The sequence below is a fragment of the Jaculus jaculus genome, chromosome 17 (genome assembly GCF_020740685.1).
Source record: "Jaculus jaculus isolate mJacJac1 chromosome 17, mJacJac1.mat.Y.cur, whole genome shotgun sequence".
Classification (NCBI taxonomy): domain Eukaryota; kingdom Metazoa; phylum Chordata; class Mammalia; order Rodentia; family Dipodidae; genus Jaculus; species Jaculus jaculus.
The window spans coordinates 46,269,527-46,292,040 of NC_059118.1; the positions used below are offsets into that span (position 1 = coordinate 46,269,527).

Genomic DNA, 22,514 nt, shown 5'->3' on the forward strand with positions numbered 1-22,514 from the left:
GCGGAGCACGCTGAGGTAAGACGGGACGTGGGACACCACAGGGCGCTGCGGGGCACTCTGGATGCGGGGGGGGGAGGGACGGGGCGTGCGGGGGGGTGCTCGAGGAGCACCGAGATGGGGCACGGGCGTCTTGGGGCACACGGGTGGCACGGGGGCATGGGGCATGCCTGGGCGCCCAGGGCGCAGGACCCCGCGGGGCGCTCGGGGCTGCCTGCCACGTGTGGATAGGGAGCGTGGGGCACGCTGGTGGGTGGGGCACGGCTCGCAGGGGGAGCTCGATGTGCACGGGGGTGGGGCGCGGGGGTCTCATGGCGCACGGGGGGGTGTGGGGGCGTGGGGCACGCCTGGGCTCCTAGGGTGCGAGATGCCGTGGGGAGCTCAGGGCGTGCCTGCCACATGTGGATAGGGAGCGTGGGGCACGCGGGCGGGATGGGCGGGGGCTGCGCGTGCATGGTGCGCAGGGGTTGTGGGGCTCGCTGGGCCGCTGGGGGGCGTGGGGCTTGGTGCGCTCCTGATGCGGTGGGTCGCGGTGGGTCGCGGCAGGCGGTGTGGGTGGTTGTGGGTCGCGGGGGTGTGTGCTTTCCTCTTTTACTCCAATCTGTGCCCTGCCTGTTGCAAAAAGTTTCTAATTTTCCTTGAATATTTGCCTTTTTTTTCCTTGTTGTCTATAGTGCAGCTAGGCGGTTGCCATCTTCGAAAAGCTTACTTTAGAATGCAGCAAATACTGCATAAAAAGAGAAAGCGAGGTGCCAATCACCATATACCAGTTATCATACCTGCCAAGACCCAGGAAATATGAAAGAGGAAACAGCAGATTAAGTAAGAGTGCTGCTGCAACTGCTAGACAAAGAGCCTTCTGAAGGGAGATGGTTATAGACACAGAGGAGACTCAAAACTTTAATTAAAACCATAAATCAGAGCCTGATAAGAGTGAATCACTGAGGGAGACTTCTATTGTTTCCTCCAAGGGTCAGGTAGCATTGTGGAAGTAGGAGAAGAAAGAACGTAAGAGCAAGATGAAGGGAAAACATATTGTGAAACATTCTCTTCCCCACAGTAATCAACTGGTGCATTCATGACTCCATAGTAAGGAGGGCAGAGGAGAGAGACAAAAATTACAAGCAGACAAGAAAATGAACAATTTTCAATATATTCACCTATTAAAATTTCAATAAAATTATTTTAAAAGACTTATTCAACCTACATTAATCAAGATGTAATATACTTATAAGATATTCACAGAACTAAATCACATCATCATCATCTCTATATGTGTGGAATAAGCCTCTGACAAATTAAATATCTCTTTGTAATAAAATCCTTGAGGAAACTAGGACACTGATAACATACCTCAACATAATGAAGGCTATAAAACACAGAGCTCTAGAAAGCAATACCAAATATGTTTTCTGTTCCATCTGTGTTATGAGATTATTATAAACTAAAGCACTTTATCAATAATCAGGAATTAGATAAAGGTATCTACTCATGTCAGTCTTATGCTGTACAGCTCTTGAAATTATACCTGGAGTATAAGCAAGGAAAGATGTAGATGTGACTCAAATGTGTAAGGAAGAAGTCAATTGATTCCATGTGCTGTTGACAATGCTAATACTCTGCTTAAAAGAAGATAAAACTGTCCAAAGGGGTAGTACATCCCACTAATACTTTCAGAAAGTAAAAAGACATCAAGAGAGAAAAATCAATAGAATTTTTCAGTGAACAACCAAGAATATATAAACATGATCAGAAATATTTGGAAATGGCCCAAGAATATGGGAGACCTCTCAAGCTCATAGAATGAGAGAATTAGTATTGTGTAAGATGTATCAATAAATATGATCCACAGAGACAATGCAATCCCCAATAAAACACCAACAACATTCTTCCTGAATTAGGAGATCAATATGGAACATTCTGTGAAGTACAGGAAATGCTCAACACTTAAGGTGTCAACTATATGTACCACTAAATGAAATTTAAACTAAGAAATACACTGGAAAAACCCCCAGAGAAACAAAGAAAATCTCAAAAGAGGTAAAAATATACAAAAGAGTAACACACATTTTAATATACACTATGAAAATATGTGTCAAACAACAAAGGCAATAATTAAAGAGACATCTATAGAACTACAAAGATCTGAAAAGAGTTCTGAAATCAACAATCAAAATCTATATCTAAAGACACAAAAATATGAAACTACAATAAAAGGAACTAACAGAGTAATTAAAATATATTAAAAGGAATTCATTAGGGAAACCATAAGATGTTGGTGTGAAAAAATATAGATCATGCTTAAACATACCAAGAAAGAGTAATAATATAAATAAAAAAACAAAAATACTTAAGTTGACAATTTTGGGGGACTAAATATAAAATCATCTACCCAGGATCATGTTTGAATATTTTCCCCCCAAGTGGTGATGATATACTGAGAGGCTTGGAACATTTAGAGATGAGGTTAGTAATATTTTAATATCTAAATCAACCTTAGTGTAGTGATTTGAAATGGGTGTCCCCAATAAACTTAAGTATTTTGAGTGCTAGGACCCCAGCTGTTGACAGTTCGAATAATTGGAGCCTCCTGGAGGTGATGTATTCTTGGGGCAGGCTTATTGGTGCTATATAGCTATCTTCTCCTTGCCAGTGTTTGACAAACTCTCCTGCTCCTGTTTGCCATCTGATGTTGACCAGGAAGTGATGTCCACCTTCTGCCCATGCCATCATTTTCCCTTGCCATCATGGAGCTTACCCTCATGTCTATAACTAAAATAACACCTTTCCTCCCACAAGCTGCTTTTGGCTTGTTGCTTTTTGCCATCAAAGAGAAGTTGACTACAACAATAAAACTGGTACCAGAGGAGTGGGGATATTACTGTTAGAAACCTGACCTTGGATTATGGGGTATGTTTGAACAGCATTTGGATTGACAAAAATTATGGGGACTTTTAAAATTGTACTGGATGCACTGCATTTTATATAATGTGTCAGGAGCCATTTTGGCTGGACTTGTATCCATAGCCCTGGGCTTCTGGCCGCAGGACATTAGCAAAACTATAGCAGCCTTCCTGCAAGTAAGATTGTGTTTCTTCAGTGTCAGGAAGCCGGCTGGCAGCAAGATATTAGCATAACCATAACAGCCTACCTGTAAGCAAAATTAGGTATCTTCAGCCATTTGGCTGGTCCTTTGTACTGAGAAATGATTGAAATGCAAAAACTCTGTAACAGGAAGGTTTTTTGATAGGAACTTTGAAAGCTTATAAAATCTTTGTCCATGGAAAAACTGTTTGTAAAAAGATATAAAAAGGAATGCTGTGAAATAAATCATGTCTTCAGTCCTGGCTTGAGGCCTTGCTTCAGCCCTGGACTGGAGTCCATGCTTTCACTCTTTCCTCTGTCTTTCCTTAATCCTCACTCCCCATCAGGCTCAAACCCTTTCAGCCAGCAGGGTCTGGCAATAATGTATGGTTATTAGCTTATGGGAACCAGGACAGTTTGATTTAGATGTCCCCCATTGACTTGTGTTTTGAGTGCTAGGTCCCCAGCTGGAGGCAATTTGGGAATCAGAGTCTCCTGGAGATGATATATTTTTAGGGTGAGATCATGAGTGTTATAGCTAGCCTCCCTTTGCCAGTCTTTGGCACAGTATCATACTGCTGTTGTTCACCTGATGTTGGTCAGGAGGTAATGTCCAGTATCTACTCATATCATTTTCCAGGATCATTTTAGTTTCACCCCCTGCACATCCGATTAATTGAGGCAATACTTAGTGCAAAGGAAGTGATTATAATCAGTATTTTGGGCTGCATTATGACAACTTCTTTCCAAATTGTTTCCAAGTGACCAGACAGATCTTCCTTGATGGCTTATGGAGGCCCAACACTATGAGATTAGAGGTAGTTTCAAGTGTAAAGAATAAATTGATAAGACATTGGAAGGAGTTCAAAGAGAGGTAACAGATTGAGGGAAAGTGAAAAAAAAGAGGACCTTAAAAATCAGCTGGCCATACTAAATGAAGACATAAAGAAATGCAGGGATGAATTCCAAGAATCATCAAGAAAATCAGAAAATGATATGAAAAGGGAGCTTGACAGTGCAATGGAAATGATACATAGAAAAGTAGTAAAAAATTCAAACTTAATTGAACAAGCCCAAAACTCTCTAGAGGCCCTCAAGAACAGAGTCAGCGAAGTGGAGGATAGAAACTCTGATCTGGAAGACAAGATGGAAGAAACAGTTTGAGAGTTCAAAAACTTCAGTAAGTTCAAAAGTTCCTCTGAACAGAACATGAGGGAATTGTGGGATACACATAATATCAGAATCACTGGAATACTGGAAGGAGAATTTCAGACCAAAGGCATGGAGAACTTATTTAACAAAATAATTGTAGAAACTTCCCCAGTCTCTTAAAAGAAAGGCCCATCAAGATACAAGAAGCCAACAGAACTCCAAACAGACTCGACCAAAGGAGAAACTCTCCAAGACATATTATCAGTAAGACTTTAAACATTGACACCAAAGAGAAAATCCTAAAAGCAGCTAGGGAAAAATAGAGCACCACTTTCAAAGGTAACCCCATCAGAATTACTTCAGACTTCTCAATGGAAACCCTGAAAGCTATAAGGGTCTGGAGTGAAACTCTCCAAAGTCTAAGAATTTATGAATTCCAACCCAAACTACTCTACCTGCCAAAAGTATCTCTCATAATAGATGGTGAAAGAAAAACTTTCCATGACAAAACTCAGCTTTACAATTATATGAACACAAAAAAAAAAAACCTACAGAGAGTATTTCAGGAAATTCTCCACAAAGAAGAAACAAATAACCAAACTCAAATGCTTACAAGAAGCAGATCACAACAACCAAACCCAGAGTAGGCACAAAAAAATTCAAAGCCCATGAGAACACCAACACACATATACCACCACAATGTGGCAGGAATCAAATCAAATCTCACAGTCATTATCCTAAATATTAGTGGCCTTAATTCACCCATCAAGAGACACAAGCTAACAGGATGGATCAAAAAAATTAGACCCCTCAATCTATTGCCATCAAGAAACCCACCACACCACTAAAGACAGACACCTCCTCAGGGTAAAGGGGTGGAGGACAATATTCCAGGCAAATGGGAACAAGAAACAAGCAGTTGTATCTATATTAATATCAGATAAAATAGACTTCAAACCAAATGTAATAAAAAAAAAAGACAAAGAAGGCTATTTCCTACACATCAAGGGAACAATCCATCAGGAGGATGTTACAATCATAAATCTGAATGCACAAACACAGGGGCACCACAGTTCATAAAACAAAACCTACTTGACAATAAAACAGAAATAACCACCAACACCATCATAGCTTGGGACATCAATACACCATTATCAGTAATAAACAGATCATCCAAACAAAAACTCAACAGGGAAGTAAGAGAGCTCAACAAAACCATAGAGCACTTAGAACTAATGGACATCTACAGAACTTTCCATCCCAAATCCACAGACTACACATTCTTCTCAGCAGCCCATGGAACATTTTCTAAAATAGACCATATACTGAGTCACAAAGACTGCATCCACATATTTAGGAAAATTGACATAATTCCTTATGTTATTCTAGTGGATATGTAAAATAGAAGAGTCACTAAAGACTCTTTATAGAGAATCCTTAAAAGTGCCATAGACCTGCCATAAAATACAGTTGTACAACCCTGGGTATATATCTGAAGGAATCAACAGAGATACTTGACCATTCCATGTTTTCGGCTGCACTGACCCTCATACAAGGACATGGACACAGCAGAAATGTCCATCAACCAATGAAATAAGAAAATGAGTGGGCTGGAGATATGGCTTAGCGGTTAAGCGCTTGCCTGTGAAGCCTAAGGACCCCGGTTCGAGGCTCGGTTCCCCAGGTCCCACGTTAGCCAGATGCACCAGGGGGCACACGCGTCTGGAGTTCGTTTGCAGAGGCTGGAAACCCTGGCGTGCCCATTCTCTCTCTTTCCCTCTGTCTGTCTTTCTCTCTGTGTCTGTCGCTCTCCAATAAATAAATTAAAAAAAAGAAAAGAAAATGAAAATGAGTTATACATGCAACAGAGTTTTATTTTAGATGTAAATAAGGAAATTATGTCATTGGCCAAAAAAATGCATGGAATTTGAAATTAACATGTTCACAAAATGAGTAAATTCAGAATGAGAAAAAATAGAATGTTATTTTTTGCAAATCTTGACTTGAATAGGAATATGTATAAGTATAAATGTATACTATGTGAAATTAGAAGAGATACTATGAGGAAGGAAGAAGAGAACCAAGAGGAGTTGAAAAGGAAGAATAAGAAAGGAAAATACATGAGATCATGCCAAATTGAATTTAACTGTGCATATACAGGTATATACACATGTATATGAGCATTATAAAAGCAAAAGTGGGGATATGGAGGAAATGTAGGGAACCAGATAGACATAAGAAATATTTCAGAGGTGGCAAATAAAAGCAACTTAAAGGGGGCTGGAGAGATACCTTAGCAGTTACAGCATTTACCTGCAAAACCAAAGGATCCTGGTTCGACTATCCAGGACCCACATAAGCTAGATACACAAGGAGGCACATGCATCTAGAGTTTGTTTACAGTGGCTGGAGACCCTGTCATGCCCATTCTCTCTCTCAATCTCTCTCTCTCTCTCCTTCTTTCTCCCTCTCAAATAAGTAAATAAATAAATAAATAAATAAATTTTTAAAAAGCAAGTTATAGAGACTAAAATGTAATAATGAAATTCTGTATTTTGTAAGCTAAATAAAAAAATCAAAATTAAGAAGAAAAGATAACATAAATGAGCCATTTTAATATCTGATAGACTTCAACATGAAATTATCAGAGATGAGAGGAGCAGAAACACATGTAAATATAAACAGCCAATCAATAGGAAGACACAATCTAAAAACATGCACATAAAACAAAGGATGCAAAATGTACGAACGAGAGTGATAAATGTGCCTTTAACAGTAATTTTGAAGTCAATAGACCCTCTCAGAAAATGATAGAACTTCTGGGTGGTAAGTGAGCAATGATAGAGAAAATCTGAACCAAAGATGATGTAAATCACACACAGAAGAGAAGAGCAAACTATACTCCACCTATGTGTTCTTAGCAAAGTCACCAGCATATTCAATATCCTCAACCACAAAGCAATGTGCACAAAACAGAAAGAAAAGTTGTGATATCTTACAGAATCTGTACTCTAACTAGAATGAAATAAAAGCAGAAATCAAACAAAATACAGAACAAAAACCTTCTATAACTGGACAAACTAAACAACACACTTCCAAATTCACATGGTGTTGATAAGGTAAGGAGGAAAGAACATTCGCTGAGGAGGGAATTACCGAATAATTTCTTAACAAGATGAGCAATGTGGCCTGCTGGTGAGGGCCATGCCAGCTGACTGGAGACCTAATGTTAAATTGTGGATTATTAGCTGATGTGCTACTAATATGTAAAATGCTTCTGATTTCGTGACTGCTGAAGCCAAGTGAATATTAACTCATGGCAGTTGCAAATGCATCAAGGTCGTGAGTCTTGGTAGATGGAGATAAATATGGGGCCATAAAAGTGAAAAGAAGAGGACAATTATCCTACCACAGGTATTACACGCTGTATATTTTTCCATGTAAACAGACTATGATAGGGACAGATGTCCTGCTAGGGCACATGATTATTCCCAGAGTTAGAGGGTCTGGCCTGAGGGTATGACATCACTTTTGAGCCTGTGTGTGTTGGGTGTGTGAGGGTGAGGAATGATAGCTTTTGTGGTTGGACATTGTTCATGAAGTCCTTGGTACTTTCATTTGATGGGTTTGGCTAATAGAAAGACAGAAAGGTCCAAGATAGTCAGCTGCAGCAGCACAGTGTGGCAGACAAACATCAGCTGTGTTCCGCATTGACCCTTCCCTTACCTAGCCAGCTCCCTGCTCTACATAAGTGCTCCAGGATGAGGAAGCAACATTGCTAGTGGAAAGTGGGGATATAGTATTATATTACTAATTGCCTCCCACTTATCTGTCGTAACCAATATTTGAAAAAGATGTGTGATGCTTTACTAGCAAAATTTTACCTTTCAAAATTTCCTTAAACAATGACTTTCTGTATTAACTTAAGATGAGTAGAAGCTGGAGTGGGCAATATGAGCCTTCAGAGGCCTAACAACCGTTGATAATTAGTTACAAAATATAATGCCAACATCTAGTGTCTTATAGATTTGGGATACCATCTAGAATGACAGTATAGAGCTGTTAAGAATTTTCAGCAGATAACAGACATGATGGGAAGAAGCATAACTTGACTGAAACATCTAACTGTCTGAATGCTTAGCTTCTAATACACTGCTAGGCAGGTAATCCCTGATGGTCCTCTACAACAGAATCTGTTGCTACTGATTTGAAGACACAGAAGAACTGAAAGGTGAGAGACAGTACTTGCTTTCCTTGAAAGATATGGACAAATTAAGGTGAGAATGAGCTAGGCAACACGCTGTGCTGTCTAGTTCTCATGACACACAACACTGTTTGAACCAGGGTGAAATGTGTCAAGGTTATCAATTCAGCACTAAGACAAGCAAGATATAACACTAGTCTAATAGTGGCACAACTGTTATGGGAGTAGCAAAGAAGTTTCTCATTGAATTGAAAGCCTGTTCTACAGGACAGATGTCATGTTTGGAACAGAAGGCCTGGCTGAACATGTGTGTAAGGATATGCTAGGGTCCTGTAGGAAGGCTTTTGCTGTTGATTAAGTAGGTGTGATATGTCTGTCAAACTGACTTCTAAACATCTGTTTCTGTTCTAATTCATTACTGTTTTAATTTGTGTGGTATATAGAGGAAAATACTTCTCAGTGTTTCAATGAATACTGACAGAGACTAATCAAGGTTAAACTGCTGAGAACGATTAATATGCTAGGGTATGGTTTCCAACACACAGAATAAAAACCAAATGCAAGTATTATTCTGGCATAGGACAGACAGCATTGTAGAGATGACTGAAAACTGGACATGCCTGAGAAAAAGTGTTATATGTTAGGAAATAGCAATTGTCCTTTGGCTGTTTTATGAGAAGAGATCATTGATCTTCTCTAGTAATGGCAGTGAAATAAGCAAAACAATGCAGATACAGCATGAGGAAATGAGGCTGTTAACAAGCCCTGAAGGTGGAGAGTCATGAGACTTTCACAAGTCATTGAAGACATTTCTTCTTAGTGTCTGCAGCAGTTTGTGGCCTTGGGGTTAGTGCATTAGAGTATTTAAGGGATGAACTACCATCAGTCACATCTTCCTTGGATCAGCATCTCAGCCGTGGGGGGGGGGGGGATTTTGACTTCTTGGAGATGAAGCAGTCTTTGCCTCAGTCACCATCCTGTAAGTAACTCCCAACCTGTGTTCCTCTAAGTAGGCTCAATCTATGCATTATTGCTGCATGCTGAGTTTCAATAGAATACTTCCTTTGGTGTCATCTGTGCTCTGTTTGGGGTGAATTGTCATTGTGTGTATGTGTGTCTCTGTGTGTGTGTGTTATCACCAAGACAGGTTAGCAGTGTTAGACACAGGGCTGAGAGAATTTATATCATTGGTCTTTAGAACAACTACACAAATTAATGAATCTTAGAGCAAGGATTCTCAAAGAATGGAAATTTAATTTTCAAGGATTCATGTAGAAAATTCAAGAATGATTTTGTGTAATTTTTATTGTGCTGGGATAAAAGTGTGGAGTATCCTGATGTGATTTGCATAGAAACCAAGTATATGTCTACAAAACCTCCAATGCACAACACCAGAAGAGGGGATGTTCCAGGCTTCAGAGATGGTTTAATGGTTAATGTGGTTGTCTGTAAAGCCTAAGGACTCTGGTTTGATTCCCCAGTACCCATGAAAGCCAGGTGCACAATATGGCAGATGTGTCTGCAGTTTGTTTGCAGTGGTTAAAGGCCCTAGCATGCCAATTCCTTCTCTCTATTTGTCTCTCTCTCTCTCTCTCTCTCTCTCTCTCTCTCTCTCTCTCTAATAAATAAACAAAATATCTTTAAAAAGAAGGGATGTTCCAGTTCAAAAAAACCAAACCTTATAAAGTTGAGTCATTAGAATGGAATTTTCCCTCAAGGTTCTCTGGGGGCCAATTTGACACATTACTGATAGAATAGTACAAGATACTTTAAATCCCTGGTCTTTTCTATGAGATATTTTACTTGAATAAAATCTAATGAAATTTACGATTCCAAAATTGACAGTTTTAGCAGATGTGTGTTTTATACTGCTTGGACAATTTGGTTTGGACCAAACAGCATTTCAAATGAAAGTACTTTGCTATTATTTGCCTTTATTTTATTGGTAATATTTGCTATAAAATGAATTAGCAATACACAAGAAATTGATTTTATGTAAAGAAAATCCAAATCATGAGCTGTGAGAACTAGTTTTGATTGAAAAATCCATTAGATGATAAATGGGAAAGTATCATGCATAAAATAAATTTAAGTTAAATGTCTTAATATGTATTATCTGACAACAATGTTAATTTTTCAGTAAAAGGATTATTTAGTTACCATGCATATTGTATAATTAGTTGCAATATACTTAGTTATTTGGGTATATAAACTTAGGGATTTTTCATAGTTTTTGTCAGACATATTCAATTGCATTCATCAAATATTCTGTTTTTAGGTTTCTCAAACACATGATTTATTTACATGTTTTATATGTGGTGTGTGTGGTATATACAGGAGTATGTGTTCATGCCATGCCACACATGGTACCTCTATGGTAGTCATCAGGTCTTTTCCTCCATCACTCATGAATCTGTATCTTTCTTTTTTTTTAATATATTTTTTCTCATTTTTATTTATTTGAGAGTGACAGAGAGAGAGAGAGAGAGAGAATGGGCGCGCCAGGGCTTCCAGCCACTGCAAACAAACTCCAGACGCGTGTGCCCCCTTGTGCATCTGGCTAACATGGGTCCTGGAGAATCAAGCCTCGAACTGGGGTCCTTAGGCTTCACAGGCAAGCGCTTAACTGCTAAGCCATCTCTCCAGCCCCAATCTGTATCTTTCTTGTGACAAAGTTTCTTACTGACTCTGGAGTTTGCCATACATGTGTATTAGTGATTCTCTGGCATCAAATTCCCATGGGAGTGGTGTTACAGATATGTGTGGCCTTAACTAGCTGTGTATCTCAGTTCTCTGATATTCAAACTAAAGTGGTCTCAGCCCCCTCAAGCCCTCATGCTGGCTCAGAAAGTGTACTTAACCAGTGAGCCATCTTTCCATTGTTGAGATTTACAAATTTATATTAGACACTTTTTCAGGCTAATGTCTCTAAAATTGAATTGTGTTTTTAATTTGGTACTTATATGATCTTTATTTCCTCTTGAGAGCATATATTATTATGTAAGAAAACTGTTTTTCAATCAGATAGAAAGTAAATTGATAATGATTCCCACACTGAGCTTTCAAACATTTTGAAGGTGAGTAATACACAGAGCAGAGAAATTACATTCAAATGAAATTCCTGGGACCTCTATTATGATGTCATCAGAACAAGCTACTGTTCATTACATTATTGGTAACATCTGCAAAACAGAATCAAGGACTGCAGATATTGTCCCTGCCATGCAGAAGCACATTCAGAAGCATAACCCATTTATGTACCATGTTACAAGAGTGGTATGAAGTCCTCAGGGTGAGCATTCTGTATCCCCAAATTGCTGATAATAGATAGAGAGGGAAAGAATTTATTCTTTTCAAGCCATCTGATCCATGTACTTGGATGGTGATTATGAAAGCCCAGGCTGATCTGTCAATTGTTCAATTCCCTACTTTAGTTACTCCCCTTGCCCTGGGATTGTCGGTAATATCAGCTAGGATTATTTCCCTACTTATCAAGTGTTACTAAACTGGTATTTTTATATTTATTTTAAAATGTGGTGATGTTCCATTATGGTTGCTTATCTTCAAGCCATTCTGAAAATGATGAGTGGTAATTTGAGCAGTATATTTGAACATGTATTGATTGAAATGGATGGGATTTTAAAGCACATGATGTCAGAGATATTAAGGAAAATATATCACAGTACTTCAGAGATGTCAAAATGATACTTAGCAATGTGAGCAGTCTCTGTGAGCTCTGTAATGAGAAATCAACTGTGTGATAACTCCCTTTGCCACAGTGAAACTCAAGGTCTAACCTTGCAGATAGCCTCTCCATTAAAAGTTGACTATTAGCTCCAACCTTCTCTAAGGTCTTTTCTTGTCACTCAGTAGTTCACACCCAAGGGATCTCAAAAGCAAGCAGCTGTTCTTCACAGCAATTTGGATGACACCTTTCCTGGGCTGAATGGTATATCCTGCCACTTTAGCAGGTCTTATCACATTCACACCTGGTCTATCAGCATCTTCAAGTTCAGACTCCATCATGTTGAAAGTGTTGGGTACATACATTATATGGAGAATACATTTGGTTGAAAGGAAGAAAAGGAGTACTAACAAAATCAATAATGGATAAGGATACATTGGGAAAATTACTGAGGACATATAAAAGTTTCCCAAGTCACAAATTTGACACTAGGTTCTCTATAGGCCCTTGTTCAAACCCATGTTTATGGTCAATTATCAATTTCCTGGTTCTCTGTCTATACTGCTGTTAGAGTGTGCTTCATCTGATATCAACTGCATGACTGAAAACATATATTTCTGACCTCCTTCAAGATTTTGGGTAGCTAATTTTTTTTTTGTCATCCTAGCCTTGATACATAAAAATCTTGCCATTATCCATTTTTTCTACCAAATTTTGATAAAATAAAACTCCTTCAATAAAATAGAAGGAATATTAACCAAACTTATTAATTATAAAATACCAAAAAGTGACTATCAATTTGCTGGGTAGTTTCTCCTTAAATATGAGGAAGTGAGAACTACCCTGTCTCTTCAGGAACTGGCATACTGGCAAGCAGCCCACACGAATGTTGCCTTCTGCCTTTATATGCCATGTTTCATTGCCTTCACTGAGATTGAGATGATATTATGATAGTATCAGGATCCTGAAGTTCCTCATTTTTAAAGAAAATGGCTGCTAAACCCAACCATTCCAGTTTACATCTGAGGTGATCCTTCATTATCCACCCCTTTAAAACTTTTTAAAATTTTATAACTTTTCAATGTATGTCTTAAAGGCAATGAATCTTCTCCTAAAAACTACAAATTGATTCTTCATAAATAACAATATCTAAAACCTAATTTGTCAATTTATCATTATTAAATGGAAAATAAATCACAATTGTTGAAATCTTTCTATTAAAATTTGTGGCAGGGCTGGAGAGATGGCTTAGCGGTTAAGTGCTTGCCTGTGAAGCCTAAGGAAGGTTCGAGGCTCGGTTCCCCAGGACCCATGTTAGCCAGATGCACAAGGGGGCGCACGCGTCTGGAGTTCGTTTGCAGTGGCTGGAAGCTAGGCGTGCCCATCCTGTCTCTCTCTGTGTGTCTGCCTTTCTCTCTGTGTCTGTCGTTCTCAAATAAATAAATAAAAAATGAACAAAAAAAATTAAAAAAAATTGTGGCAAACGATATTATTTGTTTGAAAATATGACAATAGGCACCATCTTTTAGTATCATATTAAGTCACTCTCAGCCACATTAGTAGAATTCCAGAATGAGATTACTCTTCATCAGCTCATTCACAGTATGAAGAACATAAGGTGGTTATGAAGGCTGGCCACTCCCGGGCCGGGTTACTGCATGGCAAAATGCTAGGCTGCCTCTAAGCCAGGGAAACTTTCAAGCAGGCTAAAATGTGCTAGTCTACACATGTGAGTCTCTACTTTTCACTTATTAGTGTATTCAGTAATGCTTCTGTGTATTCTCGTCTCCTAGCCTCTTCATAGACAGTCCTTAAGTACTACTATTCATATTTGGCCAAGCTGTCTTTTTAGCAGGTGTCTTGGATTTTCCTGAGATTCTGAGATTGGTAAACAATGGGAGATATCCCAGTTAACAACCTGACAGGTATGAAATAAAAGTAATGTAGTGGATTAAAAAATGAAGATTTGTAAAGTTGATAGATATGGAAAGAAATTCTCTAGAAAAATGATTGACAGATGATTGCTATCACAACACTAATCTTTGGAAAATATAAATCTATCTTTATGTTTAGGTGCTAACAGCAAATATTACCCCATGTATTACCCCATTCCTACAGCAAGATTGTTCAGCCAAACCAAAACCTTCCATCATAGACATGGCTGTTTTAAGCACTGCCTCTAACTGTAATTAATATCTGAGAATTCAGCAGACTGCCATCCATGCTCCCAACTAGTCTATCTACCCTTAGCTACCCTTAGTTTTCCTCCTGAAAAAATGCAAAGTGTCAGCTCTTACATATTTCAGAGTACACCTGCCCTTCTAAATGTCCCTGGGTATGATGTGTATGTAGGATGGAGAAAGTTAACTGAAGCAGACACTACTGAAGTAGCTTTTCTGAGTCATAGACCCATGTTGAGGTGGGACTTTTCTTGAACGTAGCTGCTTTTGAATCAACCATAGTCCTGTAAAAATCCCTTATCAATGCTCCTCTAAGTGGAGGTAAAATATAGACATTATAAAAATCTGTGCCTGTGCATCTCATCACCCCACATTTTAATGGTGTGTTTTATACAGAGCAGGAAAAGTAGAAAAATAAAACAAGGAAGTACCTTTCTTTTATATTATTTTTTTTTTAGTTTTAAAATGTCCACTTTATTCCATGACGTGTACCAGATTATCATTTATATCTGAGGAAGAGATGACCTGTGTATCTACTTATGATAACGCTAAGAAATATAATCCAGTTTTACACATTTCCAGGCATCCTCAGACAAGTGTACCACAATGCAGAAGTATGGGTATCACTACTAAATTATACATAAAAGGGAAGTATCAATAAACTTCAATAAGTAGCAAATTCATCTGTTTTCTTAAAATATGGGTATGTAATTATTACAAAGCCATAGTAAGTGGTTTTATAAAATGTAATTTTATTTTATGTTACTCTGCTGTTACACTGGGCAGGAAATTTTCACAAGGCTTTTTTTAGGACTATAATCAGTTATCAGAACACATAATATAGCGGTCCAACTTCCTAAAGAACAGTCACTACACAAAGTGGTCACCCTCTCACATGTGCACAAATCTGTATCTTTTATATCCTTGCTACTATGTAATTGATGATTTCCACTACCCCAGACAGCAGAAACTGGATTGCTTCACTTATTACGTAGTGTAGGTCATATCAGTGTTGCTACAATGTAACTTATGATTTCCACTATCCCAAACACCAAAAATGGTCTAAATCTTCTAAGGAAGTGGTGAGGCTGGGATCAGCATATGGAGATAAGGCTGCTTGTTTGTCTAAGTCTAGGTTACTACACATAGCATCATCTCTTCCAGAATCATGCATTGCCCTGCAAATTTCATTGCATTTGTTTTTATAGTTGAATAAAACTCCATTATGTATGTGTTCCACATCTTTATGATTCTTTCCTCAGTTGATGAGCATCTAGGCTGATTCCATTTCCAAGCCATTGTGAATAGAGCAGCAATAAACATGGGTGAGCATGTAACTCTGTAGTAAATTGTAAAGTTGTTGGGATAAAGGAGCAAGAGTGGAATACCCGAATCCTATGGTAGATCTAATTGAAGCTTTTAAGTAAAACACACTGATTTCTACATTGGCTACATCAATTTACACTCCCACCAACATTGAATAAGGACTTGGCCTTTCACCATGTCACTCATCACCAGCACTAATTTTCCTTTATTTTCCTGACCTAGCCATTCTGTCCAGAATAAGATTGAATACAAAGTAGTTTTAATTTGCATTTCTCTGATAGTTAGGTATGTTGAGTGCTTTTAAAAAAAACTAATAACTCCTTGTATTTCTTCCTGTGCAAACTCAATTCATTTACATACTCCAATTTTTGATTAGGTTATTCATTTTCTTTATGTTTATATTTTTGAGTTGTTTATATATTCAAGATGTAGTCACATGTATAGTATCAAAGATTACTTCCCATTGTGCAGGTTTTCTTCTGACAAGTCAATAGTTCTCTTTCTGTACAGGAGCTTTTTCCTTTGATGAGGTCTCATTAGTTGATTGTTGCCTTGTTTCCTGGGCAACTGGAGTCATGTTTAGAAAATCCTTTCCTATGCCTGCATATGGGATTATACTCCTACTCCTTTAGATAGCAATCTTACACTGAAGCCCTCGAAACCAGTGGAGCTGATTTTTGTACAAGGAGAAAGACCAGAACATTGTTTTGTTTTTCAATAAGTAGATAACCAGTTTCCTTAACACCATTCATGTGAGCTTTCTCCAAGGTGTGCACATTGTCAAAATTTAGCTATAGTTAATTGGATTTATCCCTGGATAGTCTATTATATTCTACTGGCCTATGTGCCTATTTTTGCCAGTTCATGCTGTTTGCATGAGTATGACTCTGTAGTATACCTTGAAATCAGTTATGGTGATATGTCCAACATTTTTTTTGTTGTTTGGCTTGTTGAGGTAGGGTCTCGCTCTAGCCCAGGCTGACCTGGAATTCACTATGGAGTCTCAGGGTGGCCTCAAACTCATGGCAATCCTCCTACCTCTGTCTCCCAAGTGCTGGGATTAAAGGCATGCACCACCACACCTGACCAGCATTTTTTTAAACTCAGCATTTTCTTAGTTATCTTGTTTTTTGTAATGTGCCCATGCAAATTTTAATGTTGTTTTGCCATTTCAGTGCGAATAATATTATTGAAATTTTACAATGGACTTAAGCTGTAGATTGATTTTGGTATTGAGGAAAATTTCACAGTATTGATTGCTCTAATCCATGAGCATGGGAGAGCTTTCAATCTTTCTGTGCCTGCATCTTTTTTTCAACTTTTAGTTATGGTTTTTCAAAGGTATTTAGATACTTTGTGACTATTGTAAATTGGACTCTTACAAATTTCATTCTGAGTTTGTTGTACTTTGTTATACAAAAATGCTACTGATATTCGAGTGTTAATTTTTTATTCTTAAACTTTGTCATAGTGTTTATTACATTTATATTCATTACGAATGAAGATAAAGTAAAGAGGTTTCTGTACTTTACCTGGTACATCAGGTTCAAAGTACAAATATAAGATATTGTGTTTAAAATTAAAAACTGATAATTATCTTTCCACTGAAATCAGTAAAAATTCAATGGCTTTAAACTAATTTATGAAAAGAAAAACTTCAGTATCCTTGAATAGGATCAATTGAGGATCCCAATGCTAACAAAATGCATAATCACTTTAGCAAACAGAGCAAACATGTATGAAGTCACCCACTTCTCAAACTATGAATCTGTGCAAATAAAATTATTTGAATACTACTTTACACTGGGAAATGTTTATTCCTCCAGCCCACATAAATCCACATACCATCTTCTGCAGTGGAGGACCCTGCAGATAGATTAAAGCATTTGTATCAGTGTGGTTCTTGTAGCCTCACATGAATAGATAAGTCCCAGGTGATTTCTGTCCTTGTAGCAGGGTCACTTCTCCTGCTACTGATGTCAAATCTGCTATTGTGGGAAAACTCAAACGCTGCACATGTATGCAATGGGCACTGCCAGATGACACTTGGGAACCTGTTTGAAAATGCAAGCAAGTTATCTGACTACATCAATATCGTCTCTTCAGATGCATTAGATGCCTTTGTAAGTACCTCACCTCCTTCTCATTTCTTCTCAAAGTGTGCATATGCCAATGATTGTGATGCACAGGAGCTTAGTTGAGAAAGAATTCTCAACCTATTTTGAAATGATATTTTTCCTAGATAAAAGGAAACATCAATTGATAAGAAGTATAATAAGAAAATGGGACAATTTCCTGAAATTTCCCTGTTTGCAAAGAATGCAATGGTTTTTAAGCATTTGCTCTTATAATTTATTTTTAATTTTTGTCTTAATTTACATTTGAATCAAAACTACAGTGGAATGATAGCTGTTTCCCTCTTCTGATTTTTGAGAGCTGTTTTCCACTGATGTTCTTTACTTACTGTAGTTCATATAGCCAGTAATGAAAATCACATTGCATTGTGTGGTATGAACTGAAAAGAAAATAAGTGAGGGGCTGACAAGATGGCTCAGCAGGTAGAAATGCTTGCCATGAGCATGAAAGCACACTGACTAGGCTTGATTCATCCTGTATTCAGGTCCCCAGCATCCATGTAAACCGGTAGGTGATGCAGGGACATGAAGTAAGCCCAGGCCTTGGGGATAGAGCCTGGAAAATTGTGGGTGCTAGCAAGACCTATAACTGTGGGTTTAGGAAGTAATTCTGTTTCAAAGAAATAGCATAGATTAGTGTTAGGATATCTGGTGTTCTCTGGCTTATGCATAGAGATATACAGGGGTGTTCACATCTCTGTATACATCCGTATACCTCACTCTCATACCATATCACACCACACCAGAGACAGAGACAGAGAGAGAGAAAGAGAAAAAAAAAAACTGAAAGAATGTCATTATGGGAATAGAAAAAACAGTTTTTCAGAAACAAACAAAAGTAAGAATCATGGAGCAAAAAAGTTAGGAGCATGAGTTCATAATTACAAAAATGATTGGGTAGTTACAATTGGAAACCACTGTTTCTATCTTATGATGGTTCTCTGAAAGCTACAAATTATCTTCTAAGTCAGTCAAGGGAACCAGGATAGCTAAGGGCTTCAGTTCATGAATGAACAAGCTCAGTGCTTACATAAATTTGTATTCTTCCTTTTACTCAACTGATGTTTCTTTAATTCTCCAGTTTTAACTACATGTGTTTCAACAGTTTTATCCTCTTAGCAATCTTTTAAATGTTTACAAATTTTCTGACACCTAATTTTAAATATTTTAAATAATAAATTTATTCATTAATAAAATATTTAAGCAATTAAATTATTACTATTTGGGAAAAGATAAATATTTTTGTACTTTTAATTTTTATTGCATATTTATTAACATATTATATTGTTCTATGACTAACATCAACTAACTGTTAGCCAAGTTACATTTTTAATTTATGATAAACATAGTATGGTTGACATATAATGATTCAGTGTAACTAAAAAAAAAGCTATAGTTTTATAGTGGCTACTTAAAGGAAGCATAATTTTGTACCAATGCAAATATGATCTTAAAAACATGCTGGGTGTGGTGTTGCATGCCTTTAATCCCAGTACTCAGGAGGCAGAGGTAGGAGGATCGCTGAGAGTTTGAGGCCACCCTGAGATTACATAGTGAATTCCAGGTCAGCCTAGACCAGAGTGAGACCCTACCTCGACAAACCAAAAAAAAATTAATAAAATTAGTAAAATATAAATAAATAAACCCTGTACTTACACATTTGTACAGGCTCAAGCACTACAGAAAGAGGACCCTGAAAAGTATTTGGAGTTTTATATTGCTGGGTTTGCTTTGCAATTGGTAACTTTAAGGAAAGCTGTTAAAAGGAGAAAATGCTAATGAGGTGAAGAGGCTTTGCAATTGGATGAAAACAGTGAGATTATAGATCTAAGGGGAAAAGTAAAAGCATCCCTTCCTTAATTCCTTAATTGTTAATTAACTTTTTATGCAGTGTTCATTCATAAAACTACACATGTAACAAGCACTAATACTCTTGTCAGGATTAATTTACTCAGGTCATGAACTCCAACTAACTGAATTTTGTCACAATTTCAGCATCAAAAGTATGCCTCAGGAGAGGATTTCCTGAACAAGGTGCCCATGATTTGCCACAAAACCTCCTTCACTGTTCCAAAAACCATGGAGCAGGTGTACCAGATGGAAGTAAGTCTTCAACCCTGGACTTCTCCAGTTAGCTGGAGCAGTGCTCTAGCTGCATGGACTATGGGTTGTCACAAGCACTAGATAGGTTTGTAACCAATCTTGCAGACAAAAAAGCAGTAATAAGAATCAAAGAACAATCCCCTTGCAGAGCTAATGAAGTCAATTATTCATGCTAAGTAACACTATGGCAGATCCACAAATGGTTTTTGAGTCTCAGTATTGGCCACAGCTTTGCCCTGGGATTGTACAAGTCACTCTGGAGGAAAATGAACTAAAGTGGGCTTCCACGAAGAACTTTTCATTCATGGGTATAAATATACTTCTATTTGTTTTACACTACTGATGGTTATTCCCTTGAGAGCATTTCACATTCCTGATTACCACACTATTTCCCCTTGATGTCTAGATTCTCTTGGGTCTACACCTGCTTCTTTTCTTGCTGGTTTCTTCCTCCTTCACTCTGCTGCCTCTCTCTGAGTCAGTACATCTTACAGGTCTTGTCAGTATTCTAGACAAGTTATACAGAGGGTTCAGCTGTAGTCACTGTTTGATAAGAAGGTTCACCTATCTTGCTAGCTCAAATTTGTACTTGTTGCTAATTTTTCCCTCATTATTTTATTGGTAGGACTAGCATTCTGTATGTCAGTTATGCATATGAATATTGTTGAAATAAACACAAGCAGAAGTGAATGAAGAGTTGGTTTTTGGTATATGATAAGAACTCTTACATTGCTAGAACATTCACAAGCACTCTGTTGACACTGGTATACTTCTACAATGTTTTGAAAACAAAAGACAAAATTACTACATTACATATGACATGCAAATAATCATTCATTGTAGCACTAACTTTAATGTGATGTTCACTCACATTTGTTCAGTCTGAAGACCTTCTGAAAAGAATTATCAGTATTTTACGCTCCTGGAATCACTGTTTGCAACATCTAGTGAATGAAATGAGTGGCATGAAAGAAGACCCTGAAAGTATCCTAACAAAAATCAGGTATATTGATGAAAAAATCACAAGCCTTCTGGAGAACATTATAATTATACTCAGAAAGGTGAGCAGGCTGCTTATATTTCTTCAATTTTCCTGTTCAAGAAAGCAATAACCTTGTAAGAAGAATTGAAATTTGAAATATCTATCATTGCGAAAAAGAAACTTTAGCATCAAAACCTGTACACAGACCCACCACTGCAGCTCAACACTCCTCTAAAGACAGTTAACTCAGCACTCCAGGTATCTCAATAGAAAGCAGCTTTTTATCATGGTAATTTGGACAGTATCTTTCCTGGCTGGAATAAAATACTCCTGATTACTTCAGAGGATGTTATAATCATCCCTGTATATTTGCATCTTGAAGTTCCAAGTGCAGTCATCATAGTCTTAGGCTTTGCATACATCATATGAAGAGTGGACATTGTCCAAAGCAAGGAAAGGGATGTAGTATTCTAAGAAATCAATGATGTTCTATGATTGCATCAGGGCCAATACTGAGGACATGTGAAAGTTCTTTCATGATAGAAGTAGCACCCCCTCTCCATCTTTCCTTGACTAAACTCCAGTCTGTGCTCAGACAGTAACTTCCTAGCTCTGTTTCTAGCTATTCCCATTAGAACATGGTTCATTTGGTTCAATTTAATGTAACGAGATACATTTATAGGTCTTCTATCTAGGTAAGATGTTTATGTTACTCTGGCCAAGAAAGAGGAAAATTTATTGCTTTGTTTGAAGTCTTAAAGTACTACCTTTCCTTAAATTTTAATTCAGTATTTAGAAGAAATAAAGACCAATAGATAATAATAGTAACATTAATAATGCAGAAAGAATACATGACTGAGTTTTGTTTTGTTAATTAGGTTCACCCTGGAGCTTTGGAAAATGGGGAGTACCCTGTCTTGTCAAGACTGGCATCCTTGCAGGTGGCCAATGAAGACTATCGCATTTTTGCTTTTTATAGCCTATTGCGCTGTCTGCACACAGATTCAAATAAGGTTACCTTTTATGTCAAGCTTCTAAGATGCAGACTTGTCCATAAAAATAACTGCTAATCCCACATATGTTCTATCAGGCCTGGATGGTCCTGGTGATACCTGCTTTCACAGCTTCTTTTAATTAGCATGCGTCTGTACTAGGCCTCTTTTTAATAATAAAAACTGACTTTTTAGAATAATCAATGTATAAAATTCTATTTTTTCATTATTTATTTATTAATAGATATATCAAATGCATGAAGATGTTTTTAACAAACTTTTCATAAATGAAAAGCCTAGCTTGAACATAAAACAATGTATGACTGAGTTTAGAATCACAATAAATTAATGTGGCTCAAGTGATTCACTCCTGAGTGACAGTACTAAGAATTAGTCCACCTATCCTAGGAAGGCCATTAATATCTCATTTCAAGGTATTGTCTATGAGCCAGTTTTCTCAGTGTGATGACAACAATACAAGTCTTAGACAGCTCCCACTATCCTGAAGTTTTATGAAGGTTTCAAAGAACCATGAAAATCCTAGGATTTAAATAGGGAAAAGTTCTAGATTTCTCTAGTATCAAATGTTCTCCTTAGAATCATCTTAGACACATTCCATGTATTCTCCTCACTAGGGGTCTATCAAGTCTTCTTCAGTCTAGTTTCAACTTCAC

General features: G+C 37.7%; 1 protein-coding gene across 1 annotated transcript; it reads left to right on the forward strand.

Annotated features, from left to right (window-relative positions):
- Positions 1-450: 450 nt before the first annotated feature.
- LOC101611922 (prolactin-like) lies at positions 451-21,918 on the forward strand. The gene is made up of 6 exons (XM_045136358.1): positions 451-571; positions 672-746; positions 17,552-17,751; positions 19,759-19,866; positions 20,748-20,927; positions 21,727-21,918. Exons 1-6 carry the CDS (start codon positions 451-453, stop codon positions 21,916-21,918), a joined length of 876 nt encoding a protein of 291 aa, XP_044992293.1.
- The last annotated feature ends 596 nt before the right edge of the window (positions 21,919-22,514 follow it).

Bases quoted from the DNA above. Each gene is read 5' to 3' on its own strand.
- LOC101611922 (XM_045136358.1), top strand. From the start codon at position 451: ATGGTGCGCAGGGGTTGTGGGGCTCGCTGGGCCGCTGGGGGGCGTGGG. The intron at 747-17,551 runs GTGCCAATCACC...TCACATGAATAG, and splicing joins GCATAAAAAGAGAAAGCGAG to ATAAGTCCCAGGTGATTTCT. The intron at 20,928-21,726 runs GTGAGCAGGCTG...TTTGTTAATTAG, and splicing joins TTATAATTATACTCAGAAAG to GTTCACCCTGGAGCTTTGGA.